The following is a 21,165-nucleotide window of genomic DNA, read 5'->3' as shown; positions in this document are numbered from 1 at the left end:
TATTATAAGGTCAAGTCGTGTTATGTCATCTGGTTAATTTAATAATTGTGTGCTTTTTAATGTTGATTTTAAATTTTTCTTCAATATAATTTTTCATTGTAGTGTTAAGGTTCATCGTTAAGTATTTTTGACTGTTGTCGGCATTTTTGGTTACTGTTATGTCATTGTCTTGTATGTTTTCCATTGCAATTTTGTGTACAATTTTTTCCGTCTCAATTTTCCTCAACTGTTTATTTATTGAAAAATAAAGACAATTCGTACATAAATCTTCGAATTTGATTTGGACTAACCAGTGACCTATTTCATCTTTCACGACATCTCTAAGACTGGATTAATTAACTTTTACTATATTAATCTCCATGAAATATTCTGTAGCTTATAAACAAAAGATTTTTTTTTTTGTCAAACAAAATGTCCAGAAACTTTTTTTTTGCAAAATCAATTTAATACTGGGATAAATGTCGGTTTAAAAATTATCTTGACCAATAAAATACATTAATATCACAACTTACAAATGTATTAAGTATAAAAATAACATATATACATAATTATAGGTACTGTTTAAGAGATTTCACCCTTACAGTCGAGTGCGACCATATGAAACCTTCATGAAATGGCTCCAAAATACCTATCAGACCTTTGTATTAGGGAAAATACATGTCAAAGAAAATCTACTCTTAGGTCAGCATTTGATTCAGGAAGAGGAAAACTTGTCGAAATCCGGCGCTCCCCAAACACTAGATTTGGAGATCGTGCTTTTGCCGCCGCCGGCCTGGAACCAATTGCCTTCAAACTTGGAACCAATTGCCTTCAAACTTACGAATCATCGACAGTCCCAGTCAGTTCAGATCCCAACTAAAATCCCACTTCTTTAGACTATCATACCCTCAATTTTAAATATGGAAATATAGTATATCACTTCAGTTTAGTTAGAATGTAAGTTTAGGTATACAATTGTAAAGCGCCCTTGAGGTGATTTTTTACAAAAATGACGCTATATAAATCAGCCAAATATTATTATTATGGTTAAAGTGGACACTGTCACGAAACACTATCCCTACTGCTCCGGTATTTAGTAAATATGGTTGCGTTTACTATATTTTAGACCCCAAAGATAGTATATGGTGTGCCACATGAATTAAGCAGTGGAATTAATGGCGAATTTTTAGTATAAAATTGGTTCATAAAATAAAAGAAATCCTTTCTTTGAAGGGTTAAGACTCCTATACATGTGTGAGAGGAAGATCTTGAAGTTTTAGACACAATTCCAGAAGGAAAAAAAATTACAGAGTTTTAAGTCAATCGGTGTCAAATGCAAACTTTCACAATGTTTCACATTAGTTTCACAATGTTTCACATTAGTTTCACGCAGTTGAAATAAGGATAAGTATTGTGTTCATGAAGGTAGCGGTGTATATTCAACACATCTTGAGGGATCTGTAGGGAAATACTCCTGGCACTTGGTCATGAGCCTCTTAAGGGCCTGGATGTATTTTCTTTGGGTTTCGTCGTTCATGACGTGCGCCACATTCTTGGAGAAAATTTTTTCTCTTCCTGTTCTTGCGTGGATACCCACCATAGTTACGCCAATAGGCCACGGTGCGTTACCAATCGCCATTTGTAAGTATGCGTCACTAGCCTATACAAAAAAAATAAAAACAATAATATTAATAGAATGAGTTTGGTATATTTTTTTTATTGATTCAGTAATTTAAAAACAATTACAAATATTTTCCCTAGCGTATCTCTTGGTTACTTAAAAGGGAATATTATTATTATATTATTTTGCACCACAACAGGCCAGGAGGTCCAATTACATCACAGAACACCCAGGCTTGTGAAAAATCAGATTTAATTTTGGTGTTCTCAACGAGAATCGAACCTGGAACCTTCTGTGTTAGTCAAGCGTCTTGACCACTACACCACAAAGACCACCATGTAATAGATATTGGTAGAGAGATTTTTAAGTCAACTAAAACATTGTCAAATTTGTCTTCATTTACATATCGTACCTAAGCGATAATACTGGCAAAATACCAAAATTGTTGTTTTTTAGTTAAGTATGGAGGAACTTCCCTGATATATATCATTTAAACATATACATATATCATTTAAATGTGTTGAATTCTTTCGGAAATGTAAAAACATTAAGATCAGCAATGGAGTATTGCATTTATCTGTTGAATACAAATTAAATTTACATAATCTTACCATAATATAATTTCTATTGAGTAGATGTCTCGTGATTTCACATAAGCTGTCACTGATATCTTCAGGAAGTGATTTGTTCCTCAGTTTCCGCAGGAGCGGCTTCAGGTAAACTTGTGTCTGTGTAAATGTGGCTCTAGTCATCTTGTGTCTTGTGGCCATTTTCTCAACACCGCTAGCTGAATTCAACTGGGTACCCCAGAGCTTAAGAAGAAACTGAAACAGTAATAGAATATTTCTTCAAAATAAATATAACTATTATAACAATATAAATATAAAACAACTTTGTTTTTAACCACTTATTATTTTTTTCTTCCGACAGGTTTCAAAGCTACACAAGCTTCTTTATCAAGGTATACATAACTAATGAATTCTAATTAAACTTCTTAGATTTTCACGGCCGTTAAGATGCACAATAAGTTTTTCTGGGTTATTATGCCGTGTGTCGTTCGTACTCTCTACCGACGTTTCGGATCGCGTTACAGCGTCCATCATCAGGGTTGATGTTATTTGTGTATGAATATGTGTTACGTTAGGTACTTAGAATTTTTACCGTGTCGTAGTCGTTTTTGTGTGATGTTATGTATTTGGGACTTGTACCGTGTCGTAGTCGTTTAGATTAATGTGTACCATTATGTACTTAGGATCTATACCGTATCACAAATCTGTGTTACATTGCAATCTTTATGCGATTTCTTTATGACTGGGTACCAGGATGTTTTTAATCGCATCCCATCATCTCTGTTTATGTTGTCGGGATGTTTGTAAATCTCAATTGCTTCTTTTACTAGTCGTGTTTGGTCGTGAATGAAGTCATGAATTCTATCCTATTTTAATTTTAGTCATTACTAAATATTACATTAATACATTGGATCTAATAAGTCAAGTCTTTTTGTCATGTTGTTTCTTTAAAGGTGGGAATTGTGAAGTGAGATGGATACGACCTTTAAAATTAGACCGGAGTGGACTGAAGGAACAGAATAATAAGGAATATTGTTTATTTGTTTTTTTTCCTTTTGTTGTTTTATATTTACTTTATTATAATGAATAATCACAGAATTAGGGCTTCAAACATAAATTTTATAACTACATATTATATTTTAGATTTTATGTGGTCAAAATTCTAATATCCAAAAAAAAAGGTTTAAATTATGTTGTCAGATAAAGTATGTGTGCTCTCACTTAATGTAAAAAATATGTCACATTATATTTTTTACATCCATATTTGTACCTCAGAGGCAGAGGGATGTAAATCCGAACGTCAAATGTTAAACCAAAGCCTAAAGAATCTACTTTCTCCAAGTGATTTCTAATAATTAATAGCATTCATTTGTATTTTCAGTATCTTAATACATTGTTTCTTTCATTATAAGACTTACATTTCTTCAAAATTGATGAACATGATCATAAACTGGATACGGAAATCGAAATGTCATTTCATCAAATTCTGGATTTGCATCCGTCTGCCTCTGAGGTATTCTTCTTCTTTTCTTCTTCAGCCTTCTGTTCTCCACTGCTGGATATAGGCCTCTTCCATATTCTTCTATTTTTCTCGGTCGGTTGCTACTTGAAGCCAATTTTTACCCCCTACAGGAGCTATGTCGTCGGACCATCTTTTTTGAGGTCTTCCAACGCCTCGCTTATTCTCCAAAGGTCTCCATCTTAAAATTTTAGGGCTCCATCTTGTGGGGTCTTGTCTCGCAACATGTCCTGCCCATTGCCACCTCAGTCCTGCTACGCAATCTATAATATCCGTTATTCTGGTTCTGTTCCTAATTTCTTATTTTATCTCTTAGGCTTATACCAAGCATGGATCTTTCCATGGATCACTGTGTGCATTTGAACTTTTCAAATGCACACAGTGATCCATTAAGGGCCATGGTTTCTAATGCATATGTTGTCACTGGCAGTACACATGATTCGTAAGTTTTCCTTTTCAGACAAATCGGAATCTCTTTATTTTCAAGTATGTGCCTAAGTTTTCCAAAAGTTGCCCAACTCATTCCTATTCGTCTTGGCAGTTTCGCCGTTTGGTTTTCTGTGCCAGTTTTGTCTTATGTCCAAGCTTTATGTATTCATCTACCATTTCGAGGTTTTTATTGTTAACAGTGATAATCTTGTTTTCTGGACTAAAAATTTTTGTTTTTGTAATGAGATTGGAGTTTTGCAAGTTAGTCAGACGATATGATAATGAGATAGCAAGTCTAAATTATTAATGATAGTTAAATACTTAATAAAAAAACTTTGATGAAATAAGCACAGAAATAAAAAGAATACAAAGTCAATTTGTAAAAATGTGTACCCACATAATATTAAATTGAGTAAATTTACCTTCAATAATATTTCAATAACATTCATGTCGTGTTCCCTATCGCCTTGTCCCATTTTTTCAGCCATTTCTTGTATTGTATCATATGTGATAGTATCGTCTATTGATTCGTCTTTTGCTGATTTGTCATTACCCTAGAATTTTTTTAATTTATTGTGAAATTTAGTACTTATATCCACATACAAATATAATATGCACAGCCAAAAATAACTATTCAAATGTTTAAAAGCCAGAAGCTCAAAAATATTATATGCAGTTTTATGTTTTTGAAGTCAGGAATGAACTATGCGATTTCACTTAGTATTATTTCTTCAATTTTAATTATGTATTTCCTATATGGTTTTAAACTATTCCCGTATATGTTCCATTAATTTTTGTGTAAACTATTTTATTTATCAAATTATAACTTTATTCAGCCAAACTCAATACATACAGGGCAAATGTCCTATTCGCACACTATCAAAAAATGTATATATTTTTTTTAATGTAATATATTTATTGGAGTTTAGGATTACAATTTTATTTAAGGATTAAATTTTGAAAAATTAAAATGAAAATAAAACTTACATCGGAACCCAGTGCTAGAATCTCATCCAAATACGCCTGATCAACTTTTTCCATGGCCTCTTGAAAATCATTTCTAAAACCCTGAAATATTTCAATAAAAGTAATAATTGTTACTTTATTTAATAACCATAATGCATAAATAATTTATAAAGAGATATTTTTATAAAGGTTTTTCATGGTTACAAATGGCGTCTAATATACTTTTGCAAAAGCTGTAATCAATTTTACATGTTAATTCAATTTAAAAAAAACTGGAATAAATAGACCACTTTGGTTGACCCATTAATATAATTTGGAAGTAGTAAAGAAATTGCAATTCTTTTATACCCAGTTAAAACATACTTTACAAAAAATCTTTAGTAATAATAAAACGGCTATACAAAAAAAATGCTTTACCAATGACTTTAATCTGCTTGTCATAGTTAGTGCACAAATGACATAAGTTAAAAAACTACGTACTATATTTTTTTATTGTATAATATTTAAGATAAACATAATTATGTTTTTTTCTCTTAAAAACAATGTAAATACAAAGATACTTTTAAGTTTATTATGGAAATAAAAGGCTAGTGACACTTAAATCCAACAAATTTTAACCTTTAGACAAAAATAATTCATTTCAATTACATTTTGAATTCTCTATCCTTATTGTTTTTGTATAATAATTTTTAATAAATTTTATAATAAAGATACCAGTCTTGAAGATGTTGTGAAAGCGATGAAACCAGTCACTGATTATTAAAACTAGTTTTTTTTCCGTAATAAATTGCAATGAACTTCTGTTTTCACTGCCAAATGTATTTTAAAGTGATTATTGCATAGATTTTTACAGATTTCTTATGGGTTATTATGCAGTATTTTAACATAAGTATCACAATATTCCTCTTTTTAAATAAATCAATTACTTTACACCAAAAAAATATAACGATGTGAACAAAATTATATATTTTTATCAAATGAATACTATAATATGGTAATAATCCTTAAAATATGCAACATATTTTACAGCATTACCTTTGTTTTTTTTGTTTTCACACATTTGAAAATTTACAAAATATAAATTTAAAAAGGGTGGGCAATATTACCACAATACAAAATTTCTGCTTTATTTGTTACATACCCTGTTTGCTTCTGGTTCCTGTATTTCTATTCTTCTGAGACGTTTAAAGGCTTGTTGTTCACTTTCTCCATACAGTAAAATAGGGTGACCTCTGTCTCTTAAACGCTTAACCACCTCAGCCCTTGGTAATGTTATATTATTATCTGGAGTCTCTTCTGCGTTAACTGAAGGTATTAGATCTAAAATAATTCAGAAAGCATGACTATATAAAATCATTTTATCAAGATCAGAAGTTAGATCATACTTAAGCAAAATACAGTCAGCTACACAAGTCTTGTAAAACTACAAGATCACAAAACAAAATAAATATTTTTTTGTTACTTTTTGCATCACAAGAGGTTCAATTACAGTTGTGAAACACAGCTCAGAACACCCACGCTAGAATAATCATCATTAATAAGTATGCGACCTAATAACAGTAGCAAACGGTGACTATTTTTATAGGCAAGCAACAAAAAATGTTCATAATTTTTACCTATGTGTATATAATTGAATGAGGAACTTCAACCCTATGGGAAATTAAATACAATAAATGTTTTCTTGCGTGGGGTAAAAATTAGAGCATTAAATTGTAAGGAAAAGATTCTTGAAAATGTATGGAAAAAATAAAAAAAACGCACTACTTTGAATGACGTCACTGGTTCATATGAATCAACCTATGATCTGAGAGCTATGGAAGATTTCCGGTCTGCTTGCCGTTTCTGGACCAATGGGAAGAACTGAACGAGAATAAGCGGAAATGAATCTCCGACGTTACACGCGGAGTTATTTCAGAAATACAAAACTTTTAAAAATCGTTGCGCTGATAATACGATATATAAAAATTGAAAAAAAAAAATTTTTGGCTTAGTCTATTAACAAATGAAAAATATAAAAAAAACCAATGAACTTCCTCATTGGAATGTGATCTTCATACTCATAATGTGTGGTAAAATTTGATGCCCTATATTAGACACCACGAAGAAAAATTCTCAAGGCAGGTGGAGTTTCTACTTTTTGGAGAATTACATTATTCGACCCTTATGTTTAGGAAGTTTTAAACAATATGATTGTTTTGTAATAATTTTTAAGAATTCAAACTTCTTTATTTATGTAGACTTGTCTTGTGTCCGTTTTTTTTAATTTAAACATGGCATCAAAAGTTTTAAAAAAATATAAAGGCATCGACCAATTAATACACATAGACGAGCCATGAGCCCTCAAAAATGATGACACTTAACTGACAGCCACCCAGTATTTAGTCGTTCTTAGACCGCCAGCTAGATGTGATGTTTAGAATCGAAACCAAAATTCCTGCTTGCGTCATGAAAGCATGTAAAAACCTTTCGAATAATGTAAAATGGATTGTGTAACGTTTCATTGATAAATATTTGTACATGAGTGATTAATAAAGCTTAAAATAATTCATATTCAAATACCCATCTTTGATAAAAATAACAAAAATACTAAGTGTCCTGAATGCCTACCTTTGATATGAGATTTGAGGTATTCTTTTTCTGAATCATTTTGTAGGTTATCTATTTGGACTTTTGATTCCTGTTGCTCTGTCAACAATTCACTTCTTTTGAAGTACTTCTTATTTTCTTTCTAAAACAAGACAGATAATATAAGATTATTTAGCTTCAAACTGTTGCATTTATAAAAAAATAAATTAACATAGACCATTATTTTGGCATTTTTTAGTTACCAGTGGGCGATGACAAAACCTAGTTAAATTAATGACGAGATTTATTTCGTATATACAATATAATAATTTGGAATGCATCTTACCAATAGATTGCTATCTTCTATCAATTTCCTTTTTCTAGCTATTTCTGCTTTCAAAGCATCCATCTCAAAGTAAATTAGTACAATAAGTATTTTGTAGATTAAGTCAGTTCCTAATTTGGCGCCTTACAGAGTTCAACGTTTAAGTCCCAACGTTCAGTAAGCTTCGTTTGGATCCTTTGACGATATATCTGACATATCTGTAGTCTGTGCTCTGTGCCTTTGAGTTGACCAACTTTGACGTCAAATCTGTCAAATATTGGGAATCGAAAATATTGAAAGACAACACAAAAGACAATCGTCAATATTAAAATGTTACCAACATGAAATTTATTTGAATTAATATTCTGCCGTTCAACTTGGTCAAAAGCAATAATTTAAAAAATGTTATTCCGCAAAGTAAATACTAATACAATAAAAAAGAACGTAATTTTTATGTTTGTTTGGTTCACCGAGGGGCACTAGTACACAAACGTAGGGTTAATATTCAAACCCACCGTTCTTCTGTTTTTCGAAAAACGTGTGCTATCACGGGGGGGTATTTTAAGAATATAAAAAATAAATGTTTTTACGGGGTTGTTTTCGGGTATTTGATAGGGTGGCGATGAGAAAAAAAATTAAGATGAGATTTAATCATCTCGGAGGCTGTGAAAAATCATCAAGTTCTGCGTTCGCACGTATGAATAGACGGAAACTGTCCGTCTCTCCGCTGACTGAGAGAAAGTGGGAACATCCGCCGAACGGAAACTTGAGATGAAATAGAAAGATCACGTCTTCCTGATGCCTCATCGGGTATGTGGAATAAAAAGTTATCTCGCCATGTGTTCCCATTTTTATTCCCCATCATGATCATATAATCCTAATTAAAACTAGATGAATTTAAAGCCCAAAAGAAAATAAAGAAAACTTAAATCTATTCTGAAAACGAGTAAATTGGAAGATAATTTAAAAAGCTTGAAAGTTTTATGTACCTATGTTTATTAAACTATAACATGATAATAATCTTAGAACTAGCTACAAATATGAGACAAAGAAAAATACTTACAGATCTAGGTCCTTAACTAATGCAGTTCATAATTATCACTCTTCACTAATATCTTAATTCTAACGCAACGGTAGTTTCACTTATGTGGAGAGATGACGGGTGGTGGTCCGGATGCTGTGTTCGGACGAACACATGCTGGGCAATGTTTTGGGCGGAGATCTGTCATGGATAGAGCCTTGGGCGGCTCTCGGAATTCGGTCCCGTGGCGATGGTGACGGCGACAGCCAGCTGGAAGACTGGCCGGCCGTGGGCTGGGCACACGCGCTGGTGGTGCAGGAAACTGGCGTTCCTTTGGAGGACGATAGATGTCCTGGATGTGGAGGAACCCTCATGGAGCAGTCGGATTCCACGAGGTTGCTACGTAGCACTGGCTACCCGTACACTAACTTCACTTAACTCCCTAACTTCGACTCCCACACTGCATCGTCTCCGCGATCGACTGTACGATCGCGTCGACCCAACTCACTCTCCCTGACTGTCGACCGACTATTGGTCGACTCTCCTTCCCGGCTATTTTCCGACTCTTTTTATTCCGACCATTTGGGGTGGTTTTATAACACTCAAATTAGGAGCTCTCTCCTTCTCCCTCTCACTCATTGCTTAAAACTCATTGTCTCTTTCCACACTTATTCATAAATACCTCGTCATATTTAAAACTGAAATATTATGTTCTGTTTATTATTTCTTATAAAACAAAATTATAATTAACTAAGATTAGAATGTTTATAATATTAAAAATGTTTAAAACTAATTAATTAAAAATAAACATAAACTAAACATGGAAAACCAAATTATTAAATTAACTTTTTACCTATGAAGATTAGAAAAGAATCATTAATTCAAAAAATTGGAAATGATTCGCCTCCTAGTGTAGTGGTTGGCGCGTTCTCCTACCATACTTGAAATCCTAGGTTCGATTCCTGGCAAGGCGGATGTAAAATACCTTCATACATATTATAAAATAATCGCCGATACGTTGCGATTGGCGTACTGGTGCAGCGCCTTAAGTACCACGAGCACGGATGTAAAAATGATGGCGCAAAAGTTAATTAGAGTTTTAAGTTAATATGTGGCAAGTTAGAATAATCGGCGCGCGTACGAATGCAGATTTATGAAATTTGAAGAAGAAAGGTTTGTATGTATTACTGAGGAATTAATTATGCGTTTTATTTAGTTATAAGTTTTTAAAATACAAATATTATTCTAATGGCCATCGGTTTGCGAATTATTATTAAAAAATGTTATTTTTTCCCCAGCGGAAAACATGGGTCAATATTTATTGTTAAAGTTATTATTTACAATAGAAAGGGTTTTGAAACTCCGGGTAATTCGCCGCTCGGTCATTTGAATTTAACCCGAGTTCGTTCTAAATCGAAAATACTTGCTTATTTTACGGGGACAAAAGATTTTAATGCCTGAATATTTTAAACAGGTATATTTAGCTCGTATCAGTGTGTTTTAGCTTACAAAAATACATTACTAGTAAAAATGTACACTTCAAATATGAAATGAACAATAATAATAAAAACTTCTTAATGAATCCGAGTAAAAAGTAGATTTACGCATTGTCAGAATCATGTTTATTGAAAACAACAATATTAATATCGAATTTCGCCTTTGCGTTTATCAAAACTGAACGACGGAATAAAATCCGAGACTGAACATTTTATTTAATCATGTTTTTACTTTAAATTTATTTTGTAGAATGGCAAGTAAAAATGATATGTCAAATAAAATTTATGTTAGTTTTTCTCAACTAAAGAACTAAATTCATGTCGTATTCATCGATTTCTCATGAATCATGCTCATTGATGTGTTTAAATGATATGCAATAATAAAACCTGTGATTTGAAAAAAAAAATTTGTGCAATAGTATCTAACATAAAAGATCATCAAAACATTATTTTCCAATCCGTGAAAATTATCAGTGAAATCAAAAATGGCAGATTATTATGAAGAAATGTCATGGAGACCATTAGAAGGAGAATCGGGAGATAGATTGTTACATTTTGCGAGATTGTTGTATGATCTGGTACACAATAGTGACTCGCCCACTGGAGAATGGCCAAAGTATTTTCTTTTGCACTACCCCTGTATTACTCAATTTTAGTTGGTATATTATAATTAAGGAAAACCCCTTTTCTGGTGTGATAAGCAATTATGTGTTCTTACAAAAGGTATTTCTTTATCCTGATTGAGACATTTCTTAAATGTATTTTTACTGTCCCTTTTTGTGCTGGAGTATTCTGCATACTTGGTATCACATAAAATACAGATCAACTTCATATGGACCAGGTTGTGGTCCCGTGGCTAGTGTCGCGGACTCTCAGATCAAAGGTCCGAGATTTATTCCCGCTTTCTAATAATTTCTAATAGTTAGCTATTTACTACTCTTTGAAAGCGCCCCAAAACTTAAAATATTGGAATAAATCATAGGAAAACAAATATTTCTTTTTTTTTCAATTTAGAATTTTAGTTTAAATCACGTCTGAAGAAACATCTCCTTTCTCTTCCTTAATCTCTCCTCCTTTCCTTTTTCCTCTTTCCGCTTTTTTCCTTTTTCCCATTGAGTAATAGTTTTGATTTAAGGTAATTTATAAACAAATACGTTTATTTCTATTTTTATATATTTTTCACTTTTTAATCTTTTTTTTTTTTTTTTTCTATTGAATATGTTCTGTAACTTGAATTATAAAAATAAAACTTTTATTTTATTGGTTGGTTGGAAGAAATTGCCATTTGGCAATAAGCCCGCCAATGTACAAATAACATTATGTACAAAAAGTTAAATAAATAAATAAATAAATAAATAAATAAATAGAAAAAAAAAAGATTTCTATGACTTGTAAACCAGTTTTTTATCGTTGAATTGCATTCTCGTTTTAAAATATTTAGTAATTTTTAAGCATGTAAATTATTCAATATCGTCGCTGGGCGCGTAATACCTCCCTCCAATGTGACGATTTTTCCAAAATGCTTTTATTTTATATTCTTGAACTTCACTTTGGCCCGGATCGTTCTGTAATTTCTCCAGTATGCTATGTATCACTCAAATTAAAATATTTGAGAAAAACTAACCTCCAATGTGTTATGTCTCGCAAAAGTAGGACCGTAATAACTCCGATGTGCACAATCGTCACATTAGAGCTTTTAAATTAACAACTGTAACTTCCCCTCGACCACATGGCTCTCCACATCGGAGGTATTTCGCTATAAGTTTTCAAAAAATACAATTTACCATCAAATTTCTCATCTATTGGGCCAGGCAAAAAGGCAGTGGATCCGGTAGTTATTGACATATAATAAGACAATTCAAATATTTGCCGGATGGTTATGTGTATTTTACATTGGATTATTCTTCCAATTGGGAGATATTTATTAAGGAAATTATACAGTCTTTATATAAATACAAGGTAAAAAAAGAACAGTTAAAAACAGTAAGACCAATTACAGATTTCACATTAATTTGTTATGAATGCAGAGAGAGGAAAAAAAAACAAATTTAAAAAAAATTGATGTATGAAAATATAAAATTTAAATAAAAAGTACATAAAAGGAAGAAGACATTGTATAGCTCCAACTCTACTTTCCTCCCTCTCTCTCTCTGCTTCCATTAACATTTATATTTCTAAGTAAAAATTCACAAAAAACAATAATTAATTAGATGCTGGTAGTAGATGTACATATGAATAAGTAAAAATGTTGAAATTTATAGTTATAATTAAAAATTAAAATTAAAAGTTAAAATTATATTTAATCATTATTACATAGTTGCCGCGAAAGTCATTTCACATCAAAATGATTGTTTGCTCCGAAAATTTATACAAAGCCCAGCTTCCAATATCAGAAGAAAAATTCAAGCATCCACAAAAAATTAAATCTGTTATGAAAAAAAAAAAACCATCATCATTTCTTCGATGCCTTACCCCACCAAGACAATAAAAAAACATTAGTATTAATTGTTAGGCAGTAGTTTTATTTACTACTTTATCAGCTTTTGCGCAAGGTCTTTGCATCTTTAAACATACGTATGCAACTGTTAAAACGGTTTTTATTTACACAATTCAGGTAACTTGTAATTAAGGCTTTAAAAAAATTAGAGTCACCTCTCATTTTCCTTTTCAAATAAACAGAGAAGATGCTAAATTAATTCAATATGATAAGTTGTCAACACAAAAACCTCCAAAAACATGCCATTTTTAAGAACAAACAATACCTCCAATGTAACATTTTAAATTATATTTCTAAACGTATCTATTCAAATACAAAAAAATATCAACAATATTTTGGGTTTGTCCAAATTTTTGTAGACAAGGACTGGATTCAACTCCCCGGGGAGCTGTTTATATTAACATATTACAACAGTTGTTGTAAACAGCTGCCCAGGGAGTTGAATCTACAAAATTTTTGACAAACTTAAAATATTGTTGATAAATCCACCTGGTCCATGAAGAAGTATAGAAATTGAAAAAATAAGATTTTCAGGCGTAGCCTAGTATGTAGGTGAAATAATTCAATTAGATGAATCTCACCCGCATTAAAAAAGGTTTCAGCTCTTTAACTTCACACACATCAACAGATGAAAGAATTGAAGGAATATAGATTTTAAAATATGGGCATAATGGTGAATGTTACACAGTGTGTAAAGTGGCCACTTAAACCAGCCATTGACAGGTCATAAGCTCTGTAGATGCCTAGACTTCCATATTACCTTCTCTTAAATGTTCTTCATCTCTGTTGTAACATGTTAACAAAAAAATATGTTATTTATGAAAATACATAATTATTTACACGTTTTTAAAAGAAATTGGCAGTTTTCCTTCATTTCCTTGCTTAAAAATCGTTTTTTTTCACTCTCCTGTGTAATTTCAATTTCGTCACATCCGAGGTATTACGCGCCCAGCGACGAAATATCAAACCCTCAATTAAATGATTTATTTAGATAGAAAGGATGTCACCTTTAATTTCTTACTTATCTTTGCATACAGACTGCGGACGCCATTTATTCCAACTTATTGTGTATCTCAACTGTTTTTTTGTTAGATAAAAGTAGAACAATCCGTCACTTCTTTTGACTCTTTTTTTTTTAGGTTGCCTCCTCCGGCTGCCAAATTAGCCGTTGCTGAGTTGAAGAAGGATATTGTCACCAGCGATGGAGAAAAATGTCCCGTCTGCCTCAAAATGCACATCATCGGGGAAACTGTCACAGTCATGCCATGTGACCACATGTACCACCAGGATTGCATCATCACTTGGCTGGAAAAGGTAAGCGACCGAGGAAAATCCATCAAAATTATAATGACGTATACAATAACCCATGACTACGTAATCCAGATGTATGAAGGGTACATGGCAAAAACGGGCTCATTACCTAATAAATTAAGGCTGTAGTCTGGTAAAACGAACGCAAAATGAGAAAAATCATACGATTTTGCCATTTTAAAACTAATGTTTTTTCACCAAAAACGATTAGGGCTGGTCTGAAGGTCATAAAAAAGTCAATAAGATATTGTTTTAAATGAAATATTACAACCAGAATTATCTTCTTTTTTCAAAAAAAGAGAATACAATTCTATAAAAAAAAGGTTTCAACTAAAGTATTTTAAATTTTTAAATTTTTTTTAAGTATTACCGAAGGCTTAATTTTAAGTAGAAATAAAGGAAAATGTCACAAAAATGTATGTGATTTAAAATACTTGTATTTCTTTTCAAAAACAAAAAACAAAATATGGCCGCGGCCACTTTCATGTTCAATTTATTATCTTCAAATTATTACAACAAATTTTTGTTCAATACTTAGTCTTTATATGAAAACCCAGGTACCTAAGTTTAGTTTAAATTTGAAATGGCGTAGTCTGCCGGTCTAAAAGTAATTATATTTTAGTTACATAAAACTTTTAAGTATATATTTTTAATAAAAATACCTTTAAAAATATATATATATATTTTTTTAATTATCGTATGATTTCCTCATTTTGCGTTCGTTTTACCAGACTACAGCCTTAAAATTATTAGTGGGACACTGGGTTTTAGTGATCGATCGAAAAAAGATTTCCAGCCGAAACCGAATTTCGGCTTCTGTTCTAGTTTCGGCCGAAACTAAAACTTATTTGAATAGGTTAAAAATTAGGCTTTTTTATTTTTAAATATAACATTTCTTTAATGTACGTTATAGGAACTTTAACTTATTAACTATTGTTCCGGACGCGCACATAGATTATAGACTAAATATTAATAAAATTATAATTAAATGTAGCTGGGTACCCCGGTATTTGTTGGCTGAGTGCTAGGCTCCCAATAAAGACAAATGGTTCGCTTTCAAGCCTGGCCTCAGCAATACCGGGGGCAATATAGCCAGAAAATGACTTCATAAATGTGATTCATATGTTTTTAATGTTGTAGAGTCCTAAAAGGGCCCGTTGTGTTGTATACAGCTATTGGTGGAATGACCCGCATGAGTGGGGCGTGCTGCTATTTACGAGACCTGCGACCTGGGGGTAGAGCTACCCCTGCCACTCTAGGCCAGTCAGCTCTACAAAAACGCACACTTTATATTTAAAAAAAAAAATTCTTGATCTGAGCTTGTTGCAGAAATCGTCCCTTTTTTACTGTTTTTTTTTTGCCTGCTGTGATCCCATAGTTTATTTTTTACAATTTGTAAGACAGGGAGCCATATTTTATTAGTTTTTAATATTCCATTCCAATTAAATCATGCAGGAGAAAAAAATTACATTTATATCTTGAAAATCGAAAAAATGCAATGACCCCGTTGTAGCCGTGTTCCCTTAATATAAAATCATTTCTCCAATACAAGTTTTAACCCATTATGTTGTACATGTAGACTGTGCTGTCCATCCGTCACGAAGAAAGGACCTAACTACCATTTTTGTTAAAAATGAGTTAAGTTATGAATGTTTGATTATATCGGGCATGTTCAGTTCAAAGGCATCAACTCACAATTCTGGAAAAAGCGTTTTCCTTATTTCAAATGTCTTATACATATTCTGGAAAAAGGATAAGGTTCAATAGACGTTTTCAGTTAAAATCCTTTTGCTAGAATGTGTATAAGACCTACAGAATCAGTTTAAAATACATTTAAGATAATGAAACCGAAATGTTTCTAGAATGGTGGGTAAAACAGGGTAGATATGTAACAAAGTAAAAGTTATTTTTCATATAAAAATGCCTTTAGATAAAATGGTGCAATTTCACTAAATGTATTCTGCAGTTTAACAGATTCCACATTTTTTTTACAAAATTAAATGGGAAACTTTTGAAAAATTAGTTTTTTTTTTTTAATAACTCCTGGGAATAAATTATCGACTGTATGTATTATATGTTTCATTAATAATAAAAAAAATATGTAAAGAAAAAACCTAAAATAAAAAAATTGGAAATTTTTCACAAAAATATACCAAATTATAAAAAATAAAGTACATTTGTATATTTTCGCAATAAAACATATAAGTGTTACAAAATAAGTACTGTGTTTTTTGGACCATAAGATGCACTTTTTTACTCTAAAAACTCAACCAAAAATTGGCATGCATCTCGTCCAAAACATTTTTTTTTCTAAAAGTTGATAGATACATTTTGGGGTGTATCTTATTATCTGATGCGTCTTAACGTCCCCAAAATATGGTATCTATGTCCATAAATTAATTGCGGTAAAACCCCAATTATTCGAATCTATCAACAATTCAAATATTTTGATTTTTTTTACAAAAAAAAAGTCTATTTGAATTGTATGTATGTTGAAAATGGGAGAAAAAACTAGTTTGAAAGAAAAAGAGCTTTTTTTTTATATTTATCAAAGGCAACACTTTTACATGTTAATCGTAGTTACAAGTGCTGTACAAGTGCTGTACAGTACAGTATGTACATACCATACTGTAAATGTAAGTCATTGTTTGCTGAACATCTCGGTAAAAGTAAGCTGTTTGACTGTCATCATCCGTTTTCGAACAGTCAAGTTGTTATTTTTCAAATCGCAGTATGTTTCCGTCTTAATTTTTTTCTTCTGAAATTCTGAAAGTGATTTGGATAATCAGCGATTCATATAGCCGGAGTTCTGCTGTACTTATATTTCAAAACATAAAAAATCTCTATATTCGAACAAGCTGAGCCATGTTAGATGGAAACTATCCTAACCGCAGGACGCTCTATATTAATTTTCTATAGTTTTATATTGATTCCCTGGTATAAAATATGTATACTTATAGTATACGCAATAAATGTATAAAATAAAAGTAAGTAAATCTACGATAAGCCTAGATCATAACTTTTGACAAAATGTTAATTTCCTCAGAATTGACTTCGATGTTATTACGGCCTTTCTTCGTATGACTGCAGTATATTAATTATTCTGCCTGAACACAGGAATAATATTGAGTTATAATCATTAATCTTTGATTTGCAGACTAACTCCTGTCCATTGTGCAGATATGAACTTCCAACGGATGATCCAATGTATGAAGAGTTTAAGAAAGAACAAAAACGTGCCAAGGAAAGGGAACATGACCTCGATAACCTTCACAATTCAATGTTTTCATGATTCATTCCGCGGATTATGATGTATTCTTAATGTTTAAATATTTATGTATAGTGACAGTATTTAGATTTGCTTGGATATTTCATTTGACGTGTGATTAATAGCAAAACTTAATACTTTTGTTTGTATTAAATGTATTACATATTTTATGTTTTGATATCCATTATTTTGTTGATCATTCCACTTTATTATTACTGCATGTAACTAGAAAATAATAAAAAAATAGTCAATACCTTACCTTAGTACTTTACTGAATGCCCCATTTCTTTATAGTGTTTCTTTTTAAGGCATTATACGAGGTACATCCAGGAAGTAAGTTTGACAGGTTAAAGAAAACAAGTACATTATCGTTGTTGCGCCGGATCTGTTAAGTGATTTTTATTTTTTAAAGGTATTTTCAATTTCTTATTAAGATTACATAATTCTGTTTCAACAAAATTTACCTAAGTATTTTTCCTTTTTGTTATTAATAAAAAATATGTAAAAAAATCATTCATCAAAAAGTACTTCATTTCCACATCCGCTTCTAAGTGGAGCATGTGGACATCACCAGACGCCTTCAGGAGACCCTAGCTAAGTTCTGCTGAGTAAAGTCGAAAGATCGTCCTCGATGACCTTCCAGGACGGCGGGCGCCCGCAGGTGTAAAGAAGAGGCAACTTGGGTTTAGGTTCTCCAAATTACTTAACTGACTGTTCGTAGTTCATGTCAGAACTATGGGATGCGAACCTGACTTATGAGGATGCACAGAAGCTGGCAGCCGACAGAGATGTCTGGAGGATCTTCGTGGACACCATATGCTCCAACTAGGGAGTGGACATGGAATGTATGTACTTAACAGATTATTAAAAAAAAAAATGTTGTAAAAAAATCTAAGATATTTATTTTCTACATTACTCCTTCAATTTTGTGGGGACGACCACTCTCATGATGATGGTGCACATTATCACGACCTTTATCGAACTGCCTCACTCATCTCCTTACCATTGAATCACTTATGACATTGTGGGGTAATTACTACAACTAGGTAACTTCTAAAACAGGATTTTTTAGTCAACCACTAAAACACATCTTTGTGTCTTCCCCATGAATGCTACCAATAGACAAATCATGATGCATTCAAATAATATTTTGATGATTTGAATGCATGACTCGTATATCGCATTCATGGAGGAATATACAAAATGTGTTTTTAGTGGTTAACTCAAAAATGCTGATTTTGAAGCTACCTAGTTGAAGTAATTACTCCACGACATGTTCTCTGTACACTTCACAAATCTGTCGATGAATGTGAAATGGTTCAATGTTCTTCGCATTAAGGGAACGAATTACGGACCTTATCTAACAATTTTCAATTTTATTCGGCATTTCAAAGAAGCATGAAAAAGCATACGCAACAGTCAGCTAACTCATAATGGCGTCAATTCCTTCTCAATAGGTAAGGGTAAGTTTCATGCACAAAACTGCAATTGCAGCACTGCGATGGTAAGAAATACAAATAGAACTTACTTCTGGATATACCTCATATATAGAGGGACAGTTGTTTATTTTGGCATTAACAAGGTTTTTACCTACCTATCTAAATAGTAGCAAACTTCAAAACCGCCTCTAAATCTTGCAAAAACCGATTTCGATTATACATCTTGACACCGCAAACTTCATCACCGCATTCTCCATTGAGTAAGTGAAGCATAACTAGAAATCTCACAATTCTTTTTTCAAAGTTTTTTACAAATATCTCAGTAACTCCCTTCAACGGAGATTTCTAAGTTTGCTTCTGATACCCTCAATTAACAAGTGAATATATTATGATAAGTTAGGGATCTGCTCCAAAAACATGGCTAGATATTCTCGCTTGAAAACCAGTAGGTACTCGAAACTATTTTTCATCATCATCATCATTCCCTTTTCCACACTTGATGGGGGTGTAGAGCACTGAATTGTTCAACCAAGTGCAGTGTAACTTGATCATCTGTTACATGAAGGTAAGGTGATTAGTCTTACACTTCAGGTTAAAATTTAATAATAATTTATATTTTAAAAACATGTTAATATGTAAATTTGTGAGAAACATATTAATATGTAAGCAGAGGGAAAACATTTTGTGAAGGGAATATGGAAGTCTAGGCATTTAAAGGGCTTAGAGCTGTCATTGGCTGGTTTAAGTGGCCACTTAACACATGTTTGAACATCCACATTTCCTCAACTCTTCCATCTATATATTAATATGATATACCATCCATCCAGATAGCTGAAATAAAGATGCTTGAGTGGACGCGGACAGGATCCTCCTACATACGTAAGAGTTCAGGAGTACGTGACATATCTGCCAAATTCCAAGAGAGCAGGCTGTGATGGTTTAGGCGTGTTATTCGGAGATCACAAGAATATATAGGCAACAGGGCACAAGCCCTTAATATCCCATAATGGGTAGTTAACAGAGTTATCTTCGACTGTCTATAAAGTAAAATCAAAATTAATCTACAAAATTGTCTATATTTGTATGAATTTTTTTTATATCTTCATTGGTAACATATAATTGAACATGTTTAGGAAAAAAAAATGTTTGCTCATTCTATTTTTCACACAGAAAACTTAATTTTACTTTGTAGATAAAATTGAAGATAACTATTGACTTCCCATTGTAATAGGGGCCCTGGTGGGATGTCCCGAGGTGGGCCAAGGCACAGGTGGCGTGAGGTGGCCTGGCAGGACATGAGGGACTGCAGTGTCCCCCCGGAAAACGCACAGGACAGCGCAAAGTGACAGCTAAAAACGAAACAGGCAGACCCCCCCACCGTGTGGGAATAATTATTGCCAGGGAGAAGATAAAACATATATTTTTAGTAGTATAAAATAATATTTGTTTTTTCTTGATAAAATTATCAAAGTAGCTTTACACTATTCTGCTGTTTTACTAGAATAAAATTACTGTTTTTAAAGCCATAATTGCATAAAGTTATTTTCATTTTATCTGTCGATAATGTTATCAGAGCTCGTTATTTGGCATTGAATTTTTACAGAGAAATTACATAATTAACAAGTAATCTGTTATATTTCATAATAATAATAATATATCACCTTGAAATGTAAATTGGTTAAGAAGAATTTTGAGTAAAATAAAATTCAATATTTCATATAATTACTTTTGTAAAGCACCCTTGAGGCAATTTTGTATTGCAAAAATAGCACTGTATGAGTTTTAGTTATGCTTAATAATAAAAATAATCATTTTTTATTTCAAATCTCAGAGCCATGTTTTTTTATTGAGAAATAATAGCAAAAATTATGTTTTTGAATCATAAAAAATAAAGCAAATTATAGATTCAATGAAGTAGAATAAAAAACATTTAAAATTAAGAAAACTTTAACATTTTTATAAAACAAAACTAAGAAACAAAATAATAAAATACATTTCGAACCTTATAGGGTGGTTAGAAACTAACAATTTTGACCAATGTCTGAGGAGCGAGGCTTGAACCATTTTGCTCCTTCACTCAGACAGCCGAGTCGTAAGGTTGGCCACTCTAAGGCGCACCATGGCTTCAAAAGAAATTATTTCTGAGACAGCTAACATAAT

The 21,165-nt window shown here is 32.1% G+C and overlaps 2 protein-coding genes across 3 annotated transcripts; one reads left to right on the top strand and one right to left on the bottom strand.

Annotated features, from left to right (window-relative positions):
* Positions 1-423: 423 nt before the first annotated feature.
* Prp18 (pre-mRNA processing factor 18) lies at positions 424-8,297 on the bottom strand. The gene is made up of 7 exons (XM_088226212.1): positions 7,995-8,297; positions 7,691-7,811; positions 6,225-6,403; positions 5,105-5,185; positions 4,540-4,671; positions 2,212-2,424; positions 424-1,639 (listed from the first exon to the last, which is right to left on the bottom strand). The coding sequence occupies exons 1-7, from the start codon at positions 8,055-8,057 to the stop codon at positions 1,397-1,399; spliced, it is 1,032 nt and encodes a 343-aa protein (XP_088082338.1). The 5' UTR covers positions 8,058-8,297; the 3' UTR covers positions 424-1,396.
* Positions 8,298-10,736: 2,439 nt separating this feature from the next.
* Positions 10,737-17,824, top strand: LOC148281714 (E3 ubiquitin-protein ligase RNF181-like). 2 transcript variants are annotated; one of them, XM_088226210.1, is made up of 3 exons: positions 10,737-11,106; positions 14,127-14,301; positions 17,456-17,824. In XM_088226210.1, exons 1-3 carry the CDS (start codon positions 10,976-10,978, stop codon positions 17,588-17,590), a joined length of 441 nt encoding a protein of 146 aa, XP_088082336.1. In that variant the 5' UTR covers positions 10,737-10,975; the 3' UTR covers positions 17,591-17,824. The 2 variants fall into 2 exon arrangements, with proteins under 2 accessions (XP_088082336.1, XP_088082337.1); XM_088226211.1 differs by having other exon boundaries at positions 10,737-11,213.
* The last annotated feature ends 3,341 nt before the right edge of the window (positions 17,825-21,165 follow it).

Source organism: Micrasema longulum, unplaced genomic scaffold (assembly GCF_059751315.1).
Source record: "Micrasema longulum isolate JH-2025_06_02 unplaced genomic scaffold, ASM5975131v1 h1tg000416l, whole genome shotgun sequence".
Taxonomy (NCBI): domain Eukaryota; kingdom Metazoa; phylum Arthropoda; class Insecta; order Trichoptera; family Brachycentridae; genus Micrasema; species Micrasema longulum.
Note: the sequence above shows the minus strand (reverse complement) of the source record. Positions and strands in the feature narration are given on the sequence as shown.

Bases quoted from the DNA above. Each gene is read 5' to 3' on its own strand.
- LOC148281714 (XM_088226210.1), top strand. From the start codon at position 10,976: ATGGCAGATTATTATGAAGAAATGTCATGGAGACCATTAGAAGGAGAA. The intron at 11,107-14,126 runs GTATTTTCTTTT...TTTTTTTTTTAG, and splicing joins CCCACTGGAGAATGGCCAAA to GTTGCCTCCTCCGGCTGCCA. The intron at 14,302-17,455 runs GTAAGCGACCGA...TTTGATTTGCAG, and splicing joins TCATCACTTGGCTGGAAAAG to ACTAACTCCTGTCCATTGTG.
- Prp18 (XM_088226212.1), bottom strand. From the start codon at position 8,057: ATGGATGCTTTGAAAGCAGAAATAGCTAGAAAAAGGAAATTGATAGAA. The intron at 7,812-7,994 runs GTAAGATGCATT...GTCTTGTTTTAG, and splicing joins TAGAAGATAGCAATCTATTG to AAAGAAAATAAGAAGTACTT. The intron at 2,425-4,539 runs GTAAATTTACTC...TTACTGTTTCAG, and splicing joins TTATTGAAATATTATTGAAG to TTTCTTCTTAAGCTCTGGGG.